Below are 25,255 nucleotides of genomic sequence, written 5' to 3' on the forward strand. Positions count from 1 at the left end.
TATTATCTGTTGTTCATTTCAACCAGTACTAGCAAAAGATTTAGAAAATATTGTTAAAGTGACCATGGCACAGATTTGAGGGGGGCGGGGGGAGATGGGGGGATGGAACATACAGCACTGAAAACAGACTTGATTCTACTGACTGTGGTGATTAGGTTTATTTTTCGAAAGAATAAATACACAACATCATCATTTGTGCTCATCACATCAAAACTCAGAAGATGTTAAAGGCTACGAGTCAGAAGAACAGCAGTGCACTTCTGCAGAAGAGCACAGCTTATGCAAGAGCCACTTCGTAGGAGTTAACTAAACAGATATGCCAAGTAGCTTGGAAAGATACAAATTAAGTCTGTTGATCCTGGTGATGCTGCCTCAGTTGTGTTTTTTTTCCTCAGGATTGGTGTTGACATAAGCAACTTCAAAGCATTATTCCTCTGTTTACACTAAACAAAACACTCCCCATACTATCCCAGAGACCTCCTTTCTGGGGAGGGGGGAAACAAGACCTGTAATATTGGTTTGGCACTGTCTTTTCATGAACTGTTACTATCACCTTGGTATCTGCAAATCATCATTCAAAAGGCAGGGTTTTTTTTTTCTGGCAAACCAGTCATGTCAGAATTTTCATCCCAAGAGAGATGATCAATCTGATCACAGCATATTCAGTCAGGTATAGGACTTAGAGTCTCCAACTCACAGTCTGAAAAATGCCAAAGGTGAAGCTTGAGCTGAAATCAATACTTGAAGTTTTCCACATCAATAACATTCTATTTTATGACTTTTATGCTAGCAGACAAAAAGTTATTGATTTCACATGAATAAAAAGACTGTTTGGATTGTCTACACAGAAAAATGTTTTAAGAATCAGCAATAAAGCAGAAAAAAAGTGTTGCTCCTAAGCAAATCCCAAGCCCACTTTATCTTCCTGTTCTACAGTCACAGAGTAAATGCAGGGTCTCATCTCCAGTAAATACTGTTTCTTTTCAAATCTCATTCAAGCACAGGAAACATTTGTACTCAAACATTTCAACTGCCCAAAGACTGGATAGCATATCACTAGTCTTACTGCAGGTTAATTTTTGTAACTTCTGGAACAAGCCACCACCAAAATATATCTTGCAGCCATGTCCATTAAGTCTTGATCAGCACAATCAATTCTCACACTTGCTTTCATGAGAAACTTTGAGTCCAGTGAGACGAGCACAGGTCTGGGGGCTTGCCCCCCCTTTTTTTATTTCAGCACCTCTCCCCCTCCCCCCCCCAGGCAGCCTGCTTGCCATGGAAAAAGCTGACTTCAAGGCAAGCATATTCCATTTCCTTCCCCAGGAACTCTGCAGCAAGTTCATACAACTTCCTCATGAATAACCCAGAGGTGGAAAGTGAATAAGGAAAAAAAACTAAGAAAGATTCTGAGAAGATCCAGGACTCACAGTCAATACAAGGTAAAGGGCTGCAGGTTTATCTTTTAGAAACAGACATTATGAAGTCATAAGAGGGACCTTTACTGAATGAGTAAATCATACCCATTTTGGGGGAACATGGCAGTTGGGGGCAGGGACAGGGTAGAGGGCTTTTTCTGAAACTTGAAGGATATTTTAGCCACTTGCATGCAAGAAGCTTGTCTGCTGAATTCAGAGACCATTTACCATGCAAAATCATAAAGACGACCATCCTCTACATATTCATTTTTCATTTAAAGGAGTGAACATAGTGAGTCCTAAACAAAAACCTTCCCTTTGGAAACCAAACAACCCCATTTTATTAGGAGTGGAAGGCTGGGTTAGAGTCCTGCAAACACCAGCAGCAGATAGCAGAAAGTAGTTGAGCAAGTTCAAGTTTTCTATTTGAAAGCAATTACTGCAGTTGTACTCCTCTTGGCCCAGTCACAAAAGCAAGATGATGTTTACAAACTCTGGAGCCCTGCTGTTGTGTGAGGGGAACTCTTTGTGAATTAGCCCCACCTGACAATCTTTAGGAAGTCTGCAAAACCAGGGAGGGGTGAGAGGGGGCTATTTTTTGCCACGGTTAACAGACAACAGGCTGATATCTCCTCCTACATGAGTCTGAACACTCATTCCACTCCTCCACCAAACTAAGCAAAACCTAAACTGGAGGGGTGTGTATGTGTGTGTGCATATGGGGGTGGCAGAGGGAAATCTAGACTATTAAGATAATTTCATTGCAAAAAGAGCACAAATAAAAACAACAGGTGAATAAGAGTCAGTCCTGGAGTTGATATATCAAATTTAACACCCAGGTAGAGACTCACTTCAGGTAAAGAAAATTACCCAGCAACTAGGTGGAAGAATTCTATCAACAACCAGCTGCATGCATCTGAAAGATAAAACAACTTGAAGGAGGAACTCAAAGGGGTATTACAACACCTATTTGGCAGTGCCTAGTGTTTTACAAAACAGGAGCAGTGCGTTTCTCTCCAGGGTGATCAAACCACCATGATCCTGACATACCTTAACCAGAGAACGCATTTGTAGTAAGATCTTCAGAAATCCGAAGATACTCTGATCCTCCTGCAGTGGCAGAATGCAGCAGGAGTTTCTCAGTGTGAAGGGGTCTTTATATGTCATGGAACAGCAAACATTTTGGCAGTGGAGCTCTTAAAATCATCTCAAGTCACATACTAGCTTTAGCTAATGCCTGTAGGAAACAGAACCATTTTCACAAAAGCCCAAAATGCTGTGACAGACTGGAGCTCCTCAAGGCAGGACGTTAATACAGCCACCTCAGACCACATAAAAGCAAAGGGAGAGCCCTCAGGAGATCCATCTACATATGGGAAGCTAAACTTTCTTGTAACTTAGCACCCTAGACAGAAACTCAAGGCACATCTCTGCCAAGTCAACCTTGTGACAAATGGCAAGTCAGAGATGGCACATTTGGTTCAGCACTGGCCCTGACCTCTGATAGCACCTGTCAGACAGCTGCTGCAGCCAGGGCAGCAGCATCCCTGAGGAGAAAGGAAACAGGCACCCCAGGAACAGTTTTCACAGCTCCAGGAGTAAGTCATTAGCTTCTCATTTAAAAAACCTGCAGGAGATGTGACCAGGCAGCAGTCACGCGAGGATTTCATCTGAAGAAGAGCTAATCTGCTGACTTCCCTCAGCTCCTGGAAGAGCCCCTCCCTATTTTAAAGCAGTGCCTTTCACCATTACACACACAGCAGTAATGCTAGTCCAAGGGAACAGCAGTAATGCTTGCCTCTGCTTTTTATAGCTGTCTGCTGTTCATCCCCACCCTCTCCATCCCCCTTCCTCTGATTCCAGCATGTACACATCTCTGCTGTGTTCAGGGAGATTAAGTTCCAACTATGAAGTCCGAGCTGCCAACTGTGGCCACTTAAATTTCAGCAAACACCATAGGATTGACATAGAAATCATCTGGTTTCCATATACTTTCAGAACAAAAAAAAAAAAATCAGCTGCTCAGAACTCCCATGATAACTTGCCTTTCTTGAGATTTTCCAGCAAGAAATAAGAATATCAATGTTTAATACCAATCCATGCTATAAGCTGTCAGTTTTCTTGAAACATTCTATTTTACTGCAAATGCCTTCTGCCTATGCCATTTCTAGGCACCTACTCTGCGACACAAGTCTCAACAAAAGTATTGGCTTATAAAACTAATCAATACATCAAGGAGGAAAGATTATTTTTTTCCCAATTGAATAAGCAAGTTTAATGCTTATGAAAAAATAATTAATTTCATCTTAGATGAATGACCAGTAACTTTATTCTAGTTACAAAAACAATGACATTCTAGGTGGTCTTTAAACAACTTCTTATTCTTATCTCTTTCCATGCAATCTTTCAGAATTCTTTGTTGAATTCTGTTGTAGTACAGCATTGCAAATCTCATTTTAACTTCCAACCTTGTTGAATGTAAACTAATTCTCATAGAGCCCATCACAACACTGGGTTAATGACACCTGTGACCTTGTTCTTCTGTGCAAATGTGTACTGATAAGCAAGGTTTCACTAAATAGATCTTTTGATAACCATAATCAGCTACTCCTTCAATCCACCAAAGCCATGCAGCTTCTCCCAGCTAAGCAAGTTCCCTTCACAAACTCAACACAAGTTCTTTGATCACAGTAAGAGATTTGCCTCCCACTCTTTTCCATGTCTTGACTACTCAATATTTAGAAGTCTGTTGAAAAGAGCACCCTGGATAAGAAAAGTTAGAGAAAAATAAAAATCTTCCAGGAGGGGGACTGTAGAAATCAAAGGTCCAGAGAAATGCAGGAAGAAGGAACAAAGAATCAAGTTATTTCCATGAGAGAAATGAAAGAATTAGCCAAAACTCCTCAGTCTGGAAAAGACACAACAGGAGTATGTGACAGAAGCCTAAATGCTTCAGCAGGCCCTGGGGATGGGTCAGGAGTAGATAATCTATGGCCATGGTCTTGGCAAGAACTAAAAGATAAGAAAGGAAGCTATCAGGAGTCATGGCCAGAAGCAATGAAGTCAGAGAGGATGGCATTTCAGGCAAAATTTCAGGGAAAAGTGGTTTTAAGAGTTTTGTGGGTCCAAGGGCAAATGGGCACAAATACTTCAGAGAGACCAACCACAAGTGTTTCTGGAGGCTCTCAGATTGAAAAAAGTGCTAGGGACAATGACAAGCAGTTTTCTATATTCTTGCCCTTGACCTCCCATGAACATTTGTTTACATTCCCTGAACTCCAGTTCCAGGTGTGGTTCAGAAGCAAGCATTTCACTTTTTCTGATGGCTTACATTAAAACAAGACAGTGCTAAAATTAAGAAAACAATTACACTGTGGAATCTTGCACACCTGCCTGAGACATTACCATCTATCCCAGGATAATCAAAATTGTGACCAAGCAGCGTTTGAGGAAGAAAAGGTAAGCCAGGAGAAACAAAGCACAATTCTAAATCAAATTTATAATTTTAATCTCATAACTCCTCTTTGAAAACCATGACAGAAGACATAATTGAAAAATCTAATCAAGATTCTCCTTTCTGCAACACTGAAATGCCACATGAAATAGAACAAATGCAGAAATCACTAACACATGCATGCTATTCAGTCAGGTACCTGTTGCAGTAAATGCAACAAATGCTATTGAGATAAAGACAAGCTGAGCTAAATCTACTAACTGGGAGATATTATTTAGAATAAAGGTTTAGAGGACTGTAGGCTTCTGAAACTTCCCCTGAGGAAAAGGTAATCCAGACAGCCTTTTAATAGTGATTAAGTCAGCTGACACAAAGCAGAACATACTGTCATTCAAGGAAAGACAACAAAAATGCTCAAATACAGCAAGCACTTATTTCACTAGAAGAAGATTGACAAGTGTCAAGTGAAACACAAAGCTTAATGATTTCATAGTGATTTTTCACACAAAAATTCATCAGCACATTTGTGACAAAAATCCTGGTTTAACTAAAAGAAAAAAACATTACTTGCTTTGGAGAAGGCTGGTATACCAAGGTTTGCACAGAAAAATAATTGAAATAACTTCACAGTTCCTCTCCAAACTTTAGCTATTCTACTTACACTAGCCAAAACCAACCCCTACTGGCTTCCATGTGGCACAGATGAAGGCTAGTGCTATTCCTAATTAACCTTCCTCCACTAAGAAAGTGATTCTGCACTTCTACGTGTGTCACTGAGCCAAGTGTCACACCAGCCACACATGTTATTCCATACCAGCTGAAGAGTAAGCAAGAAATACTTCCCCCATTAAAAGCTGGGCCTCTCAACCACCTAGGAACCAGCCTAAGGAACAAAGCATCATCTTTATTCTCCAGGGAGAATTAGGGGAAGAATAGCATAGGAAAGGCAAATCATTAGTTTAGCATGACTGGCACAGAAGCTGTGAACGCAAGAGCATCTGTGACAGTCTGGAAATAACAGCTAAAAATTGTTAGGACTTAAAAGATAAAAGGGAATAAAAAGTAAAAAACACTCACAGACTTGCTACAGGACTACCCCTACTTGACTGAACCACCCCAAATACAACACTACTCTCCATAAAACACAACTTAAAATCACATGTGGAATCCTTGTCATTACACAAGATCCCACAAACTACTAGAAGAACCAGCCTCTTCAGAGCAAACCAGGTTAATTCACTACATTTCCAAAAGATGCTTCTAGATACTCTGCATGGACCACTGGAGTACTCCTGATAAACGGAAACAGTAGATACAGCCTTTTAGCCATTTGGGTGTGCCTGACAGTTGCTACAGGCTCAGCCCAGGCCTCAACAACAGATTTGGAATTTGAGCAGAGATTGGAATCCTTAGTCACCCAAGGAAACACATTTTAGACCAAAATAAACAAGAGTAGAGAAGCAGGAATTAAGACATCACAAGTCTTCTGGAGCCATACCTATATACAGGTAAACCAACTGCTGGTAATGTTTTTCATTTGAATTTTTTCACACTCTCCAATAAGGAAAAAATTGCCTTTAAAGTTCTTGTCAGTAAGCACACAAGACCTTCTCCTGTAGGTCTCCAACAAGTCCTGAGAAACAACTTGCAGAAACTCAATAGCCTTTGAAAGCTCTGTGAAACTGCTTTTCTTCCAGGTAAAGGAAGCCCAACTCACCAATTCTATTCTAACCTCCAACAAAAAACATGGCAACAGCATCTTGGAGCTGATCCCCAGATCTGCTGGGCAGAAGCCCAGCATCCCATAAAAAGCTTTAGGCATGTGGAAAACAGCCTCAAAAAAGGTGAGCTTGTCCCAGCAGCCTGAGCACAGCAATGCTCTGTTTATACATGGCCACTGTGAAAGAAAAAACAACACCACAGAGAAGAATGACATGCACACAAGGTAAAATCCACCTGAAAACAGTCTTAAACCACCCTGCTCATCACTTTGCTTTGTTTCAAGTAGTTGATAAGAGCTAATGATGAGCACAGAATACAAAACAGCTACAGAAGAACCATTAGTCATTCTTTCTACAGGCACAGCTCCCCTCTGCTAATTTACCCAAGATATCTATATATACTAAACCTTTGTGTAGTCCTATTAAAAGTTAACAAATATTTGGGTATCCTTTGATATGGGTGTTACTGTGCCTGTCCCAGTGAGGTTTCTTGAAAGTGCACTGGAATATAAAATAGCATTAGCAAGATATTCTTCTACACCATAAAAGAAATTAAGTAGTAGAGAAGCCAGCCAATTACCATCACCATTTTAAGTATAACAGCTACCAACCAAAGCAATAGGATTTGGTATGGAATACTACAACCATATAAAAGGAAGAGACAACATCCTAGTAGGAGACAACATCCTAGTAGAGAGACAACATCCTACCTGATAACTGTCAAACAAATATCACAGTCTGTATTCAGCCTCTCTCTCAAACAGGAGAGCCCAGTTAACACCCCCCAGCTGCATTTCTCTTTCTGAGAGTTCTAGAGCAAAAGCAGCAGAAAGGAAAATGAAATTAACCCCACATGCATCAGTCCTGAAAACACACTTGAACCTTAAATAACAGCCTTCCACCCTATTCAGGGAGAACACAAGGTGTTGATTTTTTGAAATTAGAAATGAAATTAAATCAGAAATTATATACAAGATCAGAATAACAATTCCAGTGGATGTTTCTTTGCTAGTATCCAGTTTTGGTGGACAAAAAAAAAATCCACTGTTTTAGATAGAGGATCATAGGATTAAGTGTCAACACACATTTTGCCCAATCATTATGTTACAGAAAATAATCCAGCTACATCTTAAGATACTTTCATGATCTCACAGCTAGTAAGCTTCAGTCCTTTCCACCACAGCTGGAGCTGGAACTGGGAGTTTCCAGAAATGCACCCAGTTAATCCAACAGCAAAGAACAGAAGAAAGTACTGATAAAACTAGGGAACAGAGAACAATACTTTTAGATAAAGAGACATGTGCAGGTACAGTACCAGGCAGACACTTGACGACCATCTGAACATCACTCTATTAGATTCAAGAGGAAGCTTTCAGCCTTGCTACCACCTTTGAACTGTTTCAGACAAACTTGATATTAACCAAGTATCCACGTCCTACTCTTTTCCTAAAGTTTTGGAAGAAGTCCAAGATAAATTAAGCCCATTATACACACACTTTCTTGTTGCATTAATGAAAGCATAGCTAGATTGTCTCTTTTGAAGTGTATGTAACAACCATGAAGACCCATTAAGGGTTAGTGCAAGACTTGTTTTATGCTAATATTTAGAATTCAAAGATGAACTAGTAATTAATACTGCTCTTCCCCTCCCCTCTGCACTCCATGTGGCATGGATATTAGTGTCCTCTGGGCACTTGAAGCCATGCATCATTATAATTTCAACTTGAAGTCAAGAGGGAATTAAACTAACTATGTAATAACATACTTTAATTATTGTTCTAAACACAGAACACCTGCATGCACTCTTTTGTATTGGAAATATGCATACTAAGAAGGTAAGCAAATATATAAAAAACCAGATATGCCCCCAAGTTCTATGTATGCAAAGACCCTAGGAAGACAGAGTAGTGTTTTAATCTTAATCCTTTTAAATAATTGTAGCTGTTGATAGTACTGCAATCTTTCCCTTCATTTTTGAAAAAGCAAATGCCCACAAAACCAATTCCAGCTAATGAGCTCTAGATGTCTTGCCTTTGGAAGAGGAGAGGCCCACACTCAACCATTGTTCCTAAGGGAGCCGAGACTGTGGCACTGTTTTTCTAAGTCCTCCTCAATTCCCTCATCAGTCCTACCCAACTGAGTCACCTCTAGAGCTCCTTGGGCAGCAGCAGCCACAGCTGAAAGGGGACATGAAACAAAGACTCCACTGGCCACAGCAATGGCAGCAGCTGATGGCTCAAATCCTCCTGCAACTCTAAACAAAATCCATTCTTTTCCTGCCATGGCTTTGGTTCTGAGCACAGGTATCACCACAGGCTTTCTCACCAATAAGAAACACAAATATTGTGTTCTTCTTTGTCTCTGTTTTATTGCAACATTGAGTCATGCAACAGTTTCAGTCAATTTGAACTTCACATTTCCACAAGAGACTTATCAGAGTGTAGAACTGCTCATGGCTAGTAACAGAAGCGTCATTAATCCAAAAGAAAGTGACAACACACCTAAGCTGCCCTTCATTTCAGCCCCCAGCAAAACACCAGCTCAGTTTTCAACTTCTGCACATGCTAAAGAGGCTGGCAGGGAAGCAGGAACTTATTTTAGTTCTCTGTAAATTTACAGCAATAAGTTGAGCAGAAAAATAAGAGTCACCACTCTAAGAGTGGGTGCAAGTTCTTTCATGCAGATCAACACACAAGGAACTTGAATAAAGGATTAAACAGGGATTATGCACACAGTTAAATATACACAGTAGAGCCAGAGTTTAGCTGTGAAAAAAATAAGTTCATAAACACATTCCTGAAACAAATGCTTCGATCATATCCCAGAGCAGGACTGAATCTTCTGACCAGAGCTATGTGGCTACAGTAAATCTTTATCACATTTGCAGCACCAACCACTACACTGGATTTAATTACTATTAAAAATTAATTGCTTACAGCAGCAAAGAAACACAGCATAAAATAGCATATGTAGCCCACAATTCCAAACTATTAGAATATACAACAACCAAGACATGATCAATCCCACTGTAACAAAGCAGCATCAGAACTTCAATGTCCAATAATCTCTTTCAGATTCCTGTAAACTGGAGGGGATCTGAGGTAGCTTTATGTTATTACAAATCAGACAAAAACCACAAAGGGGCACACCTTTGGAAGGAAAACTTTGTAACAATGGTAGTAAAATACATGAAGGAGCCTTTGAAAGTAAGCACATGCCCTATAAATTTACTCTAAGCATGTAAATTTAGAATGCTTCTCTATTTCTTCCCCTTCTCCTCCCACTAACATGGATCTAGAAGATATGAAAGGGAGATTATGTCAGCAAGTCTTCAAATTTATTTCACTGCTGACCCCTAGTTACTCCTCTGGTGGGTAACAATGTTGTAGCTTTCCTCATAGGCATGAGTATCAATAGAGAACACAACAAAGCCATGGAAAGTAGGCCAACATTAAAAAAGCCAGAGTAATTTTTAAAGTCCAAAGCTGGAGCCATAAATCAAAAATATGTCCCAGTGACTACTTTACAGTTTCAACACTTCATTTGCCACTGACTCCCTGCTGTTCCAACTTTCTCCAGATTCCTTGGCAAGCTGAACATTCAGAGTACCAAATCTTTAAAATCCATCCTAATGGCTTAGGGACAAACAAATCATCACTGGTAGCAAGCTGCCACAAGCCAAGACTCTCTTTCCTGTCAGCCAAAGCTCATTTTGTTTACCTTACATTTGCAGTGATCTGGGAGCAGATATGAGCAGCTCGAGACGCTCTGGTGATATGCAACAGCTTGTACTTCTGCCTGAGCCCTGGGACAATTAACATTCTGACAGCCCTCAGTCCAGGACACACAGTGTTAGATGAATGGAATCTGAATTCTGGAAATTAACCTCTGAAGAATTGCCACCAGCTGGGTTTGGGCAACCACTTTACCTTCACCTCTTGTGATGTGTGGTTCATAGTTTGGTAGTTTCCCCAAAACCCTGAAGTTATCACAGTTGAACAGCAAACATCAGAAGGCACTGCAGGAGCACTAAATATCTGCCAGCCAACACCTTACACGTCTGTGCAAGTCCAAACACTTTATTTTCCCTACTTCCTTCCCTTCCTAACTTTCTGATAGGAGAAAGCACCAATATGGGTGGATGAATCATGGAAAAATACTGTTCCACAAAGGTACTCAACAGCCAAATGCACACTAAAATATTCTGGGCCTATATATAAACATATGATTTAAACAACAGTTTATAACCAACACAGGGCTGCTATCAGGTCATTGTGGTGTGCAAAAACCAGTCACTACTGAGGGGCAGCACATGGATATACCTGCCCTTAACAGTCTAAGTAAGCATGGTCTGACTTTTAGACTTTGCTGATTTCATGTAGCCAGTTACAGTAAAAATTCCATGCTGTGATATAAGGAAAATCATGTCATTGTACCATAAGAGAGTCAGAACTATCTAAATTACCATTACTATTAAAAAAAAGAAAAAAAGAAAGGAACAGCAGCTAAAACTATTAAGCAGTAGCACAGGTTACAAGACAAGCGCTGTTAAAATTGTCCTCAGTCAGTAGGAAGAACACTAAACAGTACCAAAAATTGCACACCCTAAAAAGCTTCTACTTCAGTAGATTAACTGAAGATCAATAATTAAGCTATTTAAACATTTCTCAACTTACTGCTTAAAGCATATGTCAATCAAGTCTTCCAAGTATGAACTAGTTCCCTAATTAGATCTTAAGTTCTCCAGCTGGAATCCAGGACCTATTACATTAAAAGTGTAGATTCTATCTTTACAAAATAAGACTGTTGAACTTTGCAATGCTATAAACAGAATCATACATATTCAGGAAAAAGGAAAGAACCCTATTTGATGCTTTAGTTAACTGTTAGCTCACACAATAACTCTCTCCAAGTTCCATGAAGGGGTAAGGATATTTTTCTACCTACCAGAGGATACTGCATCAGTATTAAGATTCACTAAGAGTCTGAAAATGTAAAATTTATCCAGTTTGAATGCGATATGCTTAAAGTTACTTAAGATGGTATGTTCACAATACTGGAAACTACTGGAGAGCCTAGAGACACAGTGGACTACTATGTGGAAATAGAAGAAGCACTGTAACAATAATTTAAATGTAATAATAATCAAATTGTAACATACTAAACAAAGCCCACCAGAACACATCCTGCTGGAAGCAAGATATATGTAATCAGGACTTTCAAGCCCAAAGCAGGATGTAAACAGATTGCAGTTTGTGTACTAATACTCCAGCCTTATCTCAGATTTAAAAATTTAAACCCAACCAAAAAAAAAAAACTTCAGAGAATGAGCACCTGTGCATCTGTCCTAGGGGCATATAATTGGTTACTCAAGGACTATTAGGCTGTTTCTTAGCAACCTCTGCAAGCTCTAATCAAGTAAGACTAAGATTGCCATTTAGCCTTGAAATGCCTTGCCCCTTCCATCTAATGTAGCTTTCTACTGAGGAGCAAACAGTCAAATCCAGGCTTACTACATGATTCAGAGTTCTTGTTATCAGAAGATCCTCATGTGAAATATGATTTTTACACTTTATTTAGCATCTTAAACAGTAATAATAAAATAAATATTTCATTTTTCTCCTTTATATACAAATTAAAGGCTAGCTACAACCATGAAAAAAACCCTTGGGAATGGTTTAACAAATGAGCATAAGGTATAGTTCAACTCTTAAACAGCCTTTTATAACTGTAAATCATTCCCCAAATATAATAACAGGGAAAAAGGTTAATAGCAAAAGCAGTGGTAGTGACATTTCAGGTAAATAACAAGCTTTTCTCTCAGAACTGAATAGTATTTAAGTCTTTGGTGATGCTGAAATGTGTCAACTATGTTGCACACACTGGACTTCTAAAATTAACTATCTTCAAGTAGAATCTGGCCATCAGACCAGAAAAAAGAAAAAAAAAAGCAAAAGCACTGGAGTAATCAAAAAATAAACTCATCTGTTCAGTCCTAGTCTAGCATTGCTGCTTGTCTGTAGTATCAGTGGGCACATGACAGACTGCTGAAGACAGCACTCAATCATTTATACAGAGTATTTTTTCCTGTACAGTAAACAAAGGCACCAAAAGACTGGTTACAGCAGGGATGGCCACCCCTCCCTGACTCGAGGTGACCTACACCAGAGCCATCACAGTATTCTCCTCAGCTCTGCCCCCCACAACAGGTCTCCTCAGGTGCACAGAGGGGAAGGAGCAGCTTTAAGGGGGCCCCACCACCCCACAGGAGGCAGAAAGTCAGTGGTGTCTAACATGAACAGGCAGAGACACTCTCACCTACCCACACTGGTTCATGCCCCAGCCCTGGGAGCAGGGGCAGGGTGGGGTGGTCAGGCTACATGTCCACCTCCTGCTCCTGTGAGAGCTGAACATCTCCAAAGCACTGAATGGACAGCACATGACTGCCAGCAGTCACCTCTGACCGGAGATTGACCCGTTTTAGACACCCACTGACCACAGCCAGAGCAGATTTCTAGCAAAAAGCCCATCAGAGGTTTAGCACAGCACAGGAGAGAGAGGGAATGGTGGAATTACTGCCAAGGAACAGCAGCAACTCTCCTTCAGGTAAGCAAATGGATAAGCATCAAGGAGTGAGAAGCACTGCCAGTATACCCTTACTCCTCACTCCTTAAAGCAGCCTCTCTCCTTCCCAAATGTTGCTCTCAAGCTCCTTCCAGATCAGAGAATTACTGCAGCTAGAACTGCAGAGGAGCAAGGGAAAGCAAATGGGTGTGCTGGCAGAAAAGGCACGGTCACTTTCTGATGATGTCTCCTCTTCAGGTTGAGCAGCTCTGAAACAGAGCAAGCAACACAAGCAGGACCCACACAGAGTTGACAAAACATTGGGCCTGTTTTCAGAAGAGCAGGGAGGGAAGCTTTCTGGCACACAGTAACCTAAAGCTCCTGCAGATGACTAAGTATACAGTGTGATCATAGCTGCTTTATGAACTTTGGGTAGTTTTTAAAGTACACTCATAGCATGTATTTCAGAGCCAACACAAAGCAACACCTAGAGGAAAAACAAGCAAAGGAGTCAGACTACACAAAAAAAAGCGAATTCCACTCATCTCACCTACATGAAGTGACTCAAAGGCATTACTCAACAGAGTTGGCCCACAGGGGACAAAAGTAATTTTCAAAGTTAAAAAACAAAATCATATTTACCTTACACATCTGTCTCAAATCTCCCTTCATACAAGAAAATCTTTGGGACAAAAATACATATTAGCAAATATACTAAAAATTCACAAGACCATTTCTGGCATTTTCTAAATCCAGAAAATGTATTGTTCCACATTATTAATTGTTTGAAAAAAGCTTAATTTTTTTGCAGCTTTTGTACTGAAAAACAGTGAACCTGCAAGGGTTCCCAAAGCAAGCTGCATTTGCACAAGAAATACAAGCAGTAGCCTCAAACATGGAAGACAGCTTCTGCCACACAGAGCCCCTCAACATCTACACTCACACTTGAGCCTCACAGGATCACTCAAGCCCCCTAAAATACAGTGGGAACACAGTCTAATTAGGCTAAATATCACAAGTCTGTCGTAACGCAAACCAATTACAATTTCACCCCAACTACATTCAAGATAAACCTGATTGTTTAAAGATTAAAGCTACAAGTGGTCATGTCTCCAGCAGATCTTTCCTATGCAGATTTTTTTTTTAATTGAGAAAACAGCATTTGGAACATCTTTAAACAGCTCAGACACAAAGCCTCTACTGCACTGCAGTGAATCAAACATGCTCTGCTTCTACCTCACATCCTCTCGTGTAAGAGTAATCCTGACTGCTTTAATACCTATTCCATTTTCAGTCAAAGATTTAATGCCCACACCAGCTGTGTGGCTAGGAGTGTAGCATTTCACAGATAGGCTGGCTGGAGCACCTTCTGGAATAAAGATTAGAAAGCTGACAAGAGGTGTACAAGCACATTGCCAGTGGCTGGGAGGTGAGGGACTTCGTCTGCAAGTTTTGAATTCAGCCTCAGTGTTTCCAATAAATAAGCACATGATTATTTAAGGAAACTTTAAAGGAGTATAAATAGAAGTGTTCTTTACTATCTGACCATCTCTGTGACATTCAAAAAAGCCCCAGAACTTCAAGGTATAAAGTTTAAATAGTTAGCAGAATACTGTCCTTTGTGGCATATTTATTTCAAAGACATACGAAATTCTAGATTTAGTGACATGAATGCATGAAAGATTAAGAGTGCAAAAAGAACTTCTGCTTAAAATTAGAAGACAGATTTCCTATAGTTACATGAAACTTAAGTCTTTAGACTTTCTATTCTGGGCAAGCTGCAAATAGTTGCTGGCACACACAGCATGCCAATAATAAATCCCTTTTTCAAAGAGTGGTTCTGAAGTGGTCACCATTAAGGCCTTGGTTCTTTTTTAGAGGTGACACCTGCAGCTGCTATTGAAATCAACTGGAGTTGTCACTTCCCAGCATTGCTGAAGTCACTCTCTAAAACATCATCCATTATCTTCTTTTAAGAAGGAGCAAAACAAAACCTGAAAACTACCTTTTACATTTGTGTCACTTGAGACCAAAGGGATATCATTTTTATAATAAACCATTTCGTCAAATCTTTTGTTTCTGATCAAAAAGGCTTCAAGGCAAATGGAGTACTGAGCAGGTGAAAGCATATAAATTCCATGATCTACCTCCCCAAAAGGGAGGCAACATGGATCCATGTCTTCTGATTCACAGTGTATTTGTTCATGATTTGCAACAAGCAGGAGAAGGCTTTATGAGCACAAGGACTGCAGGCGTTTTGGCAAAATATGAAATATTTTGGCGTGGCAGTTCCACAGGAGTCCTAGAGCCTGCTGACAAGCCCACTAGACAGAGGCAGTAAGCATGCACCAAGTTTGGGGAGGGAAAAGTCAAAGCAAAGCCTTCCATCTGGGTAAAAAAAGGCTACTGATAAATAAGACATTAAACATTTATGTAGATCATCAATATACAGCTATCAACTAGATTATTTGTTCCATGCTGATTTCCTGAGCTAACAAGGTGTGATGCATGCACATCACAGCCCATCACAACCAGGTGAATTTTACATTTTGGCATAAGGTCTTGCTCTTACTTCTTATTCCCTGCCCTCAGGTCTTGTTTGGAACTGTGTTTTTGCAAGCAGTTTCCTTAAGAAGGAGTTTCAATGGAGCAAAGAACAACTAATTACAGGTAAAGCTTGCTGTGTGTCTCCCCTGATTTTAATCTTTTTAATAAGAAAAAACATACCCTACTGTTCCTCTGGTACAGCCATGCACAAGTTTTTCCAGTGCTAAATGGCCTAACTTTAACCTGCCTAATTTAAGCGTATCTGTCCCGATGGGTTGTCATCCAAGATGACAGGATGCATGTTTACTCTATCAGGGAGCAGAGAGTAATCTAATCCAGGATATTTTCATTACAAAGCCTCAAGATCCTGATCAGAGAGTACTGATGGCTGTGTTGAGACAGGAGGTAGACCAACTGTGGGTCTACCAGCCAAACAAAAATAGACAATAGCATTTCCTACAGCCAGGCTATCTAGTTCCCTAGAGGCACCAAGGATCCCAGACAATGAGCTTGAAGGCTAGATGTCTTCCAGGGCCTTAATCACCTTCATCTCTCAAATTAAAAGCACTAGGAGAGCTTGATGCAAAATCCTACCAGACAACATGAGAAAGTGCCAGGCAGAATGCTGTACCCATTAAGCAATAAAAGCTGCAAGGTCAAGTATTCCCGCTCAGGTTTTGGCAGGGGAAGGGGCAGGTTGCTTTCTAAGAAATTTAACATTTACTGCTGCAGCCAAGCTATCCTCTCAACAGCTTTACATATTTGATGGTTCACACTCCTGTGTATGTCTTAGATCAAGTCTGAACCCCTCCAGGTATTTGGATGAGACCCACACATGGACTGCATACAGATGAAACTCACACACAGCCTGGACATTAAAATTATTGTCATTTTTTATCTACCTGAGAGTTAACACTACTTCAGAAGGTTACAGAGAGGTGCCACAGTCACACTCCAAATAGGAAAAAAACACTAAGATAGTGCCTAAAAAAATCAATTAGTTGCCTAATTGTAGCAGGGAAGGCACCCTTTATCCAAGTAATTTGCAAGGGCTGCCTGAACCTCTACCACCTTTCCTTCAGATTGGTTAGAGTCCTAGCTAAGCACCAAGGAAAAGGAGAGGTGAAAACGCTTGTTTCTGCTTATCTCCAAGACCCTGAACACTGAAGTTCACCTGGGGAGCTCAGAGCATGCAGTACCCATGGGTGTGCTGTCAGTCACAGCAGGATCTCAAAAACAGAGGGGCTGAGAGGAGCCAATGATGCATACTGTAATACATGATTTCAGCATCCACAACTAGTCAGAACAATTCCTCTATATGACTAATTAACTGAAGTAATGGATGCCATACCAACATTTACGGTACAGGAAAAACTCTGAATTCCCTGAGGGAAAGAACAGGGTGGAGGGAAAAAAACCACACACAACTCCATTTCATGGCATCTTGCAAAGGAGTACAAGAAATGGTTCCACATAACCCATCCCACAGAACAGCTAACTTTAAAACACCATCTTCAGAAGCAACCTTCAATTAACCCCAAATCTAAAATTCTGCCAATGGCTACTGATAAATATTAATGTGCCAGGTATTTGTGAAGCTTCAGCGTCTGAACAAACAGCTTTGTGCTAGGGAAAAAAAAAAAAAGCTCAAGACTAACAAGCCTGAACTGTAACTGATCAGAATCAACTTCAAAGCTACTTGAATTCTTCTGTCTTCTTTGTTTTAAAGTTGCACATAAATTTTAATTGCATCATTTGTTTGTTAACAATCTCAAACAAGCATTAAGCTTCAAGTTTTACAGCAGGAGGCAAAGAAAAAAATGTGAGGTAGGTGGGTGAAGAAGACAGCTGTATTGTTCTAGCTGTTCCTCAGCCTCTCCCACTGCCAGATTTCTGTGGATGATGTATCCCAAGGTAGCAATTTTAAGAACTTTCTGGCAGTATCCCAAGCTCCCTCTTGCAAATCAGAGATCAGACTAATGATATTAAAAAAAAAGGACAGGAAATAGGAATAAGCTGGATAACTGACACTGTTTCAAACACTGGAAGTCACTGAACTCTGGTACTGCAGCTTTACAGAAGAGACAGTTGTCCAAACTGAAAAATTTTACCTCAAAAAATTAAAAAGGAAAAATCAGCAAAACAAAACAAATCACTCTTCAAGAAATTACTTGCTTTACAGCTACTGCTAGCTTGGGACATTGCAGTATCACACAGACTTTAAGAAACACCCCCCATCCCAAGCAATTTATACATTACTGCATTAGTCTCTAAGTGAGGGAGTTACCACTCAGGTGAGGTTCACCAAGAACTCTGCACATACGATGGTTTTCCTTACCATGGAGCTTAAAAATTCAAGCTAGAACTATTGAAATAAATCCTCTTCTCACTGCCAACACCAAAGCAAATTTGTTTCATAAGTGAAGGACACAATTTCCAATGCTCTTTACTCTTGCTCCTTCCCATCATATCAAAGAAACAGTAACTTCATTACTGTAAATGTACTGTTGTAGAGCAAAAATAAAAGTCATAGGAAAAGACTATGCCTGTATTGTTGTTTCTCAGTTGCAAACTTGAATAGAGAAAGAATATTATTTGAGAGCAATTTAGAAATTACCCCAGGGAGTTGAAACATAACCCAGGAACTCAATCTACTTCTAAAACCCCCTCGTGATAAACTAGCACTACAATTAAGCCTCTCCTTGCAAAGCCTACACAGCTTATGCACAGCTCTGACAAAGATGCCGTGTTCCCCATCAACAGACTGAACTCACAGAGTTCAAGATCTAACTACAACATACAGGAGGGACTTCTCTTCATAGGTGTATCCAAAGATTGTTGTAAGTAAAACTACTCCACAGCTTATTTTTAGAACCCAGGGTGGGCTGGAGAGTATTCAGTAAACCATCCAAAAATCAGCTAACCACCCACAGGACTGCAGTGGCACTGTTGAAATAAATTACAGCCCACTTTGCAACAGCTGCAGGGAAAAAATGGTGGAAAAAAAGAAATACCCTGAGTATTTAAATTCCCTCAAAATGCTGGAGCCAACAGTACAAGAAACAGCAGCAGACAGGGTGGTGTGGGGTAGAGACACTGTGTTAATTCACCTGCGAGAGGCAGGTCAAACAGGCCTTACTTAGGACTGAGTGAGCACAGAACAATATCCGGCAGCTGCGAGGTAAGAATGTGCTTATTCCAACAGAGAAAAATTCAAAGAAGGCTGGGCTTAGGGACCTGCAGTGCAAGGATTATCAAATTCTCCTTGTGTTTCAAGTAGCAATACTAGAAACTGGCAAAATAAAAGCATGAGTTAAATTACCTTTACTTCCTCATGCAGATAACATACAAAGTTTGAGGTGCTAACGTTACTGAAATCTCCTACTGAAGAGTTTACGATTTCATCAAGTCTGTATTAAACGGCCAATAAACAGGAGAAAGAATCCTAATTTTCTCTTTGATCTTATAACTTAAGAACACAGTTCTAAATACCCTAGGTTTATGGTATCGACTATACCCATTAACAGGAACATTTCCAAGTTCAAGAGGGCACAGGACCAACAAAGGCCATCAAAACACCCTAACCTGGCAACCAGAACTTAAGTGCCTCTGCATGGAAAAATTTATCAGTTGTACCTTTTTTATTTTTAAACATATAACTGCAGCAAACTCAGTCAGTCCTAAATTTGCGGGGCATGACCATCAGAGGTTGTAGGAGCCCTGGTAGCACAGAAAGTGAAATGATTTATGTAGACTGGCTTCTTTTAGCTTGAAATGCTAGTGAAGCATTTTTGTCCCTAACCATTCCTAGCAGGCTTTCTCCAGGTAACTGAGATCTACGGTCTGAGAGGTCAGCAAGGGCCATTTCATCCGTTAGTCACCAGGTGCCAAACGCAATCCGCAGGTACCGAGGCTTCCGATACGCATCTCCCCACCGAGCCGGGGCACTGCACCATCCCCATTCCTCAGCACCTCGCAACTTGCCAGCTTCCACCCCGTGGCCCACTTGGAAGGGCTGAGGGCAACAGCTGTGAAACTCCCTGCAGGATCCTACCTGCCTGCAGCCGGGCAGGGAGCCCAGCCTTCCCTCCCTCCCTCCGGCCACTCCCCAGCGCCGGGCCCCGCACCCAGCACCCCCAAAAGCACAAGGATGCATCCAGGCTCCAAGGACAAGGACTAGCACCTCCTGCAGCCCCCGCCGATGCCCCATCCCTGGAAGCGTTCAAAGCCAGGCTGGACGGGGCTTTGAGCTACCCGGGCTAGCGGAAGCCATCCCCGCGCACGGCAGCGGAACGGGACGGTCCCTAAGGTCCCTTCCACGCCGCACCTCACAAGGTGGCGGGGCCTGAGGGGACAACGCACTGCGGGGGCGAAACGCCGAAAGCCCGAGGCGCGGAGCGGAAGGCGGGGCGGAGCGGGGGCGGCCAGGGGGTCCCGCACCGGCGGGCACAGGGAGCCGCGGCAGGCAGGCCGGCGGGGCCCGGAGCGGGGCCCGGAGCGGGCGGTGCCGGGGCCGCGGGCCCGGCCCAGGTGCGGGGGCCCCGCCCCGCGCAGGTGCCGGGACCCCCCGGCGCGCGCCCCGCCCCGCCCCCGCCGCGGCACGCGCCCCGGCCCGCGCGCCGCGCCCGCCGCCAGCGCCCCCTGCCGGGGACAGCCCCGCGCCGAGCCCGCCGAGCCGCGGCCGCGCCGTCGGGCGGCGACGAGGGGGATTCTCCCCGTAATGGTGATTTTCCTGCCTTCAGCCTCTCCGGGCTCGGCCACCACCGGACGCGGCTCCTCTCGCAGCCAGCCCGGAGCTCCCGCAGCACCCAGCGCCCGCGGTGGCCCCCGCCGCGCCGCCGCCCCCGCTCCCCGCGCCGCCGGCCGTGCCCCGCAGCCTCGGGAAGCGGCGGCCGCGCCCAAGGCAGCGCCCCGGCAGCTGGCCCCGCTCAATAACGGGGGAGCGGGAGCGGCACCGACGGGAGCGGACGCGGAGGGAACGCCACACAAAAAAAGGCTGATAACGAGAGCGCGATTAAAAACCTACCGGCCACGCGAACTGGAAGGGAATAACAATCCTGCCCGTCTCGGGAGTTCTGCCTTGGTGGGAGTATTTGTTGCTGTTCAAATAGAAAATATTTCCACCGAGAACGGGGGTAGATCCGAATCCGTAGTTGCAGGGTCCGACCGGGGTGATCTTGGCCTGATATTCCTTGAGACAGACTTTCACGTAAGTGTCGCACTCGTCCCGGGAGCAGTCCAGGTTCTCGGGGCTTTTCATGCCATCGCAGCATTCCCCATTGAACAACTCGCCGTTTACATTCCGCACCGAGTTAAGCTGCAGCTCGAAATAGCCCGTGGACCGGGACACCTAAAAATAAAAACCGAAGGGGAGACAGCCTCGTTACTACCGCGGCCGGGGACAGCACCAGCAGCGCGGTGCTGCGGGTCCCCGGCTCCCCACGACAACTTTCGCCGGCTGCGGGGTTAACCCGCCGCGGCGATATACATACGCGTACATGTATATACATATACGTACATAGCACTACAGACATAAATACAAACGAGAAACGAGCAAGGTGCAAGGGGAGCAGGGAGAAGGCAGCCGCGGCGCCCCGCGGCCGGAGCGCAGCCCCCGCGCCCCGTCCCTACCTGCACGCAGGAGGCGAGGAGCAGCGCCAGGCCGAGCGCGGCGGCGCGGGGGACCCGGCTCGGCCAGCCGGCGCCCCGCATGCCTCCTGCTCCCGCTGCTGCTCCGCGCCGCCGCCTCAGAGGAGCCCGCCGAGCCCACCGGCCACGGACCGGCGGCCGCTCGCGGCATGGGCGGTGGGGGAGCCGCCCGCAGCGCGCCGGGGGGCGCAGGGCATGGGCTGCCGGCGGGGCCGCCCGGAGCGCTCCGCCGCCGCTCCCCTCCCGCGGGCTCCGCTCGCCCTCTGTGCGCCTCGGCTCCGCGGACACCCAACAAGTAGGTGCCGGAGTGACAGCTTCATTACCCATTCGCCGCCGCGGCCGCCGCCTTCATATTAATGAGGGGGACGGCCCGGCCCCGCGGCCGGCGGGTGGGGCCAGCGCCGCTCCCGCCGCGGCTCTTAAAGGGCGGCGGGCGGCTCTCGCTCCGCCCTGCACTGACCGCAGCGGGGTCCGCCAGGAGGTGGAGGGGCACGAGAGATGCGGGACACCCGCGGGTGGGGGACCGCGCCCGCGTGGCGGTGGGTGTGGGGTGGACACCCAGCCCACGGTGTTGGAGGAATAGCCACGGGATGCGTGGGGTGGGTGCACCTCTGCTTGTGAGGGAGCAGGCGATGTGTGCACCCACGCTTGTGTGGAACTGCCCGGGGAGTGTGCGGACAGGCATGAAAGGGCAATGCAGCGAGGGAATGCTTGGAATGGGAGTACCCCAATAATGCAGGAGTTGATACTCCTGTGCAGGAGTGCTTGGGGGAATTGCCTACAGCTGTGCGGGAGTGCTCAGGGTGGGATCACCGACAGGTCTTAAGGAGTGCTCAAGCAGAGATTACCTTCAGCTGTGGAGGAGTGCTCAGGGGGGGATCACCTTCAGCTGTGGAGGAGTGCTCAGGGGGGATCACCTTCAGCTGTGGAGGAGTGCTCAGGGGGGATCACCTTCAGCTGTGGAGGAGTGCTCAGGGGGGGATCACCTTCAGCTGTGGAGGAGTGCTCAGGGGGGGATCACCTTCAGCTGTGGAGGAGTGCTCAGGGGGATCACCTTCAGCTGTGGAGGGGCAGTGTGCACTCAGTCACGAACGACGGCAATGGTTGGCTGTGCCTCCAGTCGTGTAGGTGCATGGTATGTGCAGATGTAGCCATGGAGGAGAACAGAGCATGGGATGATCCCTGTTAGTGAAAGAACACGCACGGTGTGTGCTCCGCAGCTGTGGAGCAGTGTGTGGGGTGGACACACCCGTGGTTCCAGAGGAGCACTGAGGCTGGGGACACTCACTGCCCCAGAGGAGTGTGTGGAGTGCACGCACTCACAGCTGTGCAGAGCCACATATGGCTTTGGCATAGTGCATAGGGTGTGTGCACCCACCCTCATGGGGAGGCACAAAGGGGGTGTGAACCCACAGCCCCGTAGGAGCTCACACGGGAGGGCTTGTAGAGTGACATGTGCGGCACACAGAACAGATGGCCAAGTGGTGGATCATGTCCTCCTCCAGTGGTGGCTCAGGCAAATATGAGGGTAACTGCGCGGAGATTTCTCCTTTAGTTTAAGCACCCTGTGATTTTGATCCCTGCTGACAACTATGAAAGCTATACATACAGACAACTGCATGCTATGGATACAGTATCAAAGCCCAGATCTGCATTTAGGACCTAAGTTTTCCTGCTGTTTCTCTCCCTCCTCCCTCTCCCTGTTTAACTCTTTCGTACTGACCATCCACTGGAGTGGACAATTGGAGAACAAACAGCTCAGAAATCAAAGGGCTGTCAAGTTGCCCTGTGCAGAAAAGCTTTCAGAGAGCCTCCCCCTGCCTTTTCAGCGCCCCGCTGCCCCCGTCCCTCCAGCAGCCAGCCGGCACGCTGCTCCTCTGCTATTCATGGCCAGCGTGCAGCTGCAGCTACTCTCCTAGGCTGACACAGCAGCAGCTGCTATGTGTGTGCCAGCTGGCTAGCCGCTCTCCAAAATCCTCTTGTCCGCCCCACTCCCCTTCCTTTCCTGCTTCCCCACCTACAGACCTGCTTCTCCTTCCCCACCACGTCTCCCACTTGCCACAATCTGCTCCAGTTTCCTATCTTCCCCACTGTCCTGAGCCTACCCCTCTGCTGTCCTGGTTCACCTTACTTGCTCTCCAGGAAACATCCCTTACTTTCCCTCTCATCCCTCTGGAGCTCAAATAGGAGCTCTCTGAAGTGGAGAGGTGAATATTGCTTTTAATTATTTTATGTGTCCTCTCTTTGAAACTGTGCCTCCCAAGATAACTGCATTCAAGCATTTTTTTGGTTAAGATAACCTCTGGGATAACCACCTTTAGAAGGCGGCAGGGGGAAAGTGGGGAGAGTTGAGGGAGGGTTGTTATGCTGGGTTGAAGTCTCCTATTAAAGTTACTACATTTTGTTAATCAGAAACTCCACCGAGCCCATGTTCTTTGCCCAGCTGAGCTGCTCGCTGGCTTCCAAATGGACAGGCGAATGCTTTTTAGTTTTTTAATTAGTCTTTCTGGTGGCTGAAAGGAAGGAGTTTCTTAGATGAGCTTTCTGCCCAAAGATTATTTTGTGGTGGATGGCAGCCAAAATATTTTGCAAGACAGGTATTTTGTTTGCATGTATCATGATAAACAAACATAAAACCTCACAATCTACCTTCAGCACTATGTGGTCAATATGCCTGTGGAGGAAGACATATATTTTTATCACCGAGCTAAGTAAATGTAATACAGAAGAAAGATGATCCAGTAGTTACAGCACATGTTCAGTCTCTACAGAGCCAAGCTCGGTTACCTGCTGTATCACAGAATTTCTTTGTTACCTTGAGCACACTGTGTGCTCTTCTTTTGCTTTGGTTTTGCCTTTGTAAATATTCCACAGTACTCAGAAACTCTGGTGCCATTTTAAAATGCCTTTTCTCACTGTAACCTGACTTCACAGGAGCAGAGAGGGAAGGTGCAGCTATTTCCGGCCATTCTCTCTGCTTGGGGAAATTTTCATTTTATTCTTCTCAGTGCTGCAGCCCCGTTTTCAGCCTGAACTCCTTAGTTCTCTCACTGTGATTATTATTTTTTTGAGTGCTGTGGAATTTCACTCTATTCTCCTTCGGGTATGGAAAGCTGCTTCATTACAGTTGCACACGGATAGTGATGGTTTTCAGGTAAAATGCAACAACATATTTCTTAGCAACTTAACTTTGAGCTTTTAAAAAAGCCTAGTGGCCAGATCTGGTGGTGAATGCTGAGCGAGGTTAGAAGGAGACATCCCCTGTGGCTTAGACAATGTGCATCAGATGGCCTGGGTGTGACCAGCCCTGGAGGAGGACAGTCCAGCCTCTGGAACTGTCCCTCCCTTCCCACCAGGGCTGCTGCCTCCTTCTAGCTTTCAGAGAGAGATGAAGTTAGGTGCCTTGGTCACTTCCAGCAGGCCGCCAAACTCCTGCATCCAGGAGTGCAGTGGCAGGATTTGCCCCTTTTCCTCCAGCATTGCCCGGGCTCTGGGCCCCTGCTGCAGGACAGCTCCCAGGAGCGGGCTTCCCCCACTGGGAGCGAGCACGCCGGAGGCGGCTGGCTCCATAACTCATTCCCAATCAGCTGCACGCTCCCGGGCCTGCTCGAGGCCCTGGCTGCCAAGTGTAAGCAAGTGTCTCCTCTTACACACACACCTGCAGCCCAGCCTGCTGTCACCCAACCCGCCGCCTCCCTCGGCCATCCTGCATCTGGCTGCACCCTGTGCCAGCAGCCATCCTTTTTCCAGTGGGTGAGGCCAAGGCCTTTACTTCCCCTCTGCAGGGTCATTGTCCCCTCACTTTCCTCAGAGAAGGGTCTCTGTGCCTTTGTGTTGGGTCACAGGGCTGTCCATGCAGTCCCATGTGTGCCTAGTGCTCAGAGGGAGCTGATATAAATTTC

General features: G+C 44.7%; 1 protein-coding gene across 2 annotated transcripts in view; it reads right to left on the bottom strand.

The window, feature by feature from the left end:
* JAG2 (jagged canonical Notch ligand 2) overlaps window positions 1-21,698 on the bottom strand; it is a 68,849-nt gene extending 47,151 nt beyond the window's left edge. For both annotated transcript variants that reach the window (XM_038137900.1, XM_038137899.1), the window contains exons 1-2: window positions 21,336-21,698; window positions 20,731-21,054 (exon numbers count right to left, since the gene is read on the bottom strand). In XM_038137900.1, coding sequence (XP_037993828.1) covers window positions 20,731-21,054; window positions 21,336-21,680 — 669 coding nt within the window. In that variant the 5' untranslated portion in view covers window positions 21,681-21,698. The remainder of the gene's footprint in view (window positions 1-20,730; window positions 21,055-21,335) is intronic.
* Between the last annotated feature and the right edge of the window lie 3,557 nt (window positions 21,699-25,255).

The sequence above is a fragment of the Motacilla alba genome, chromosome 5 (assembly GCF_015832195.1).
Source record: "Motacilla alba alba isolate MOTALB_02 chromosome 5, Motacilla_alba_V1.0_pri, whole genome shotgun sequence".
Lineage (NCBI taxonomy): Eukaryota > Metazoa > Chordata > Aves > Passeriformes > Motacillidae > Motacilla > Motacilla alba.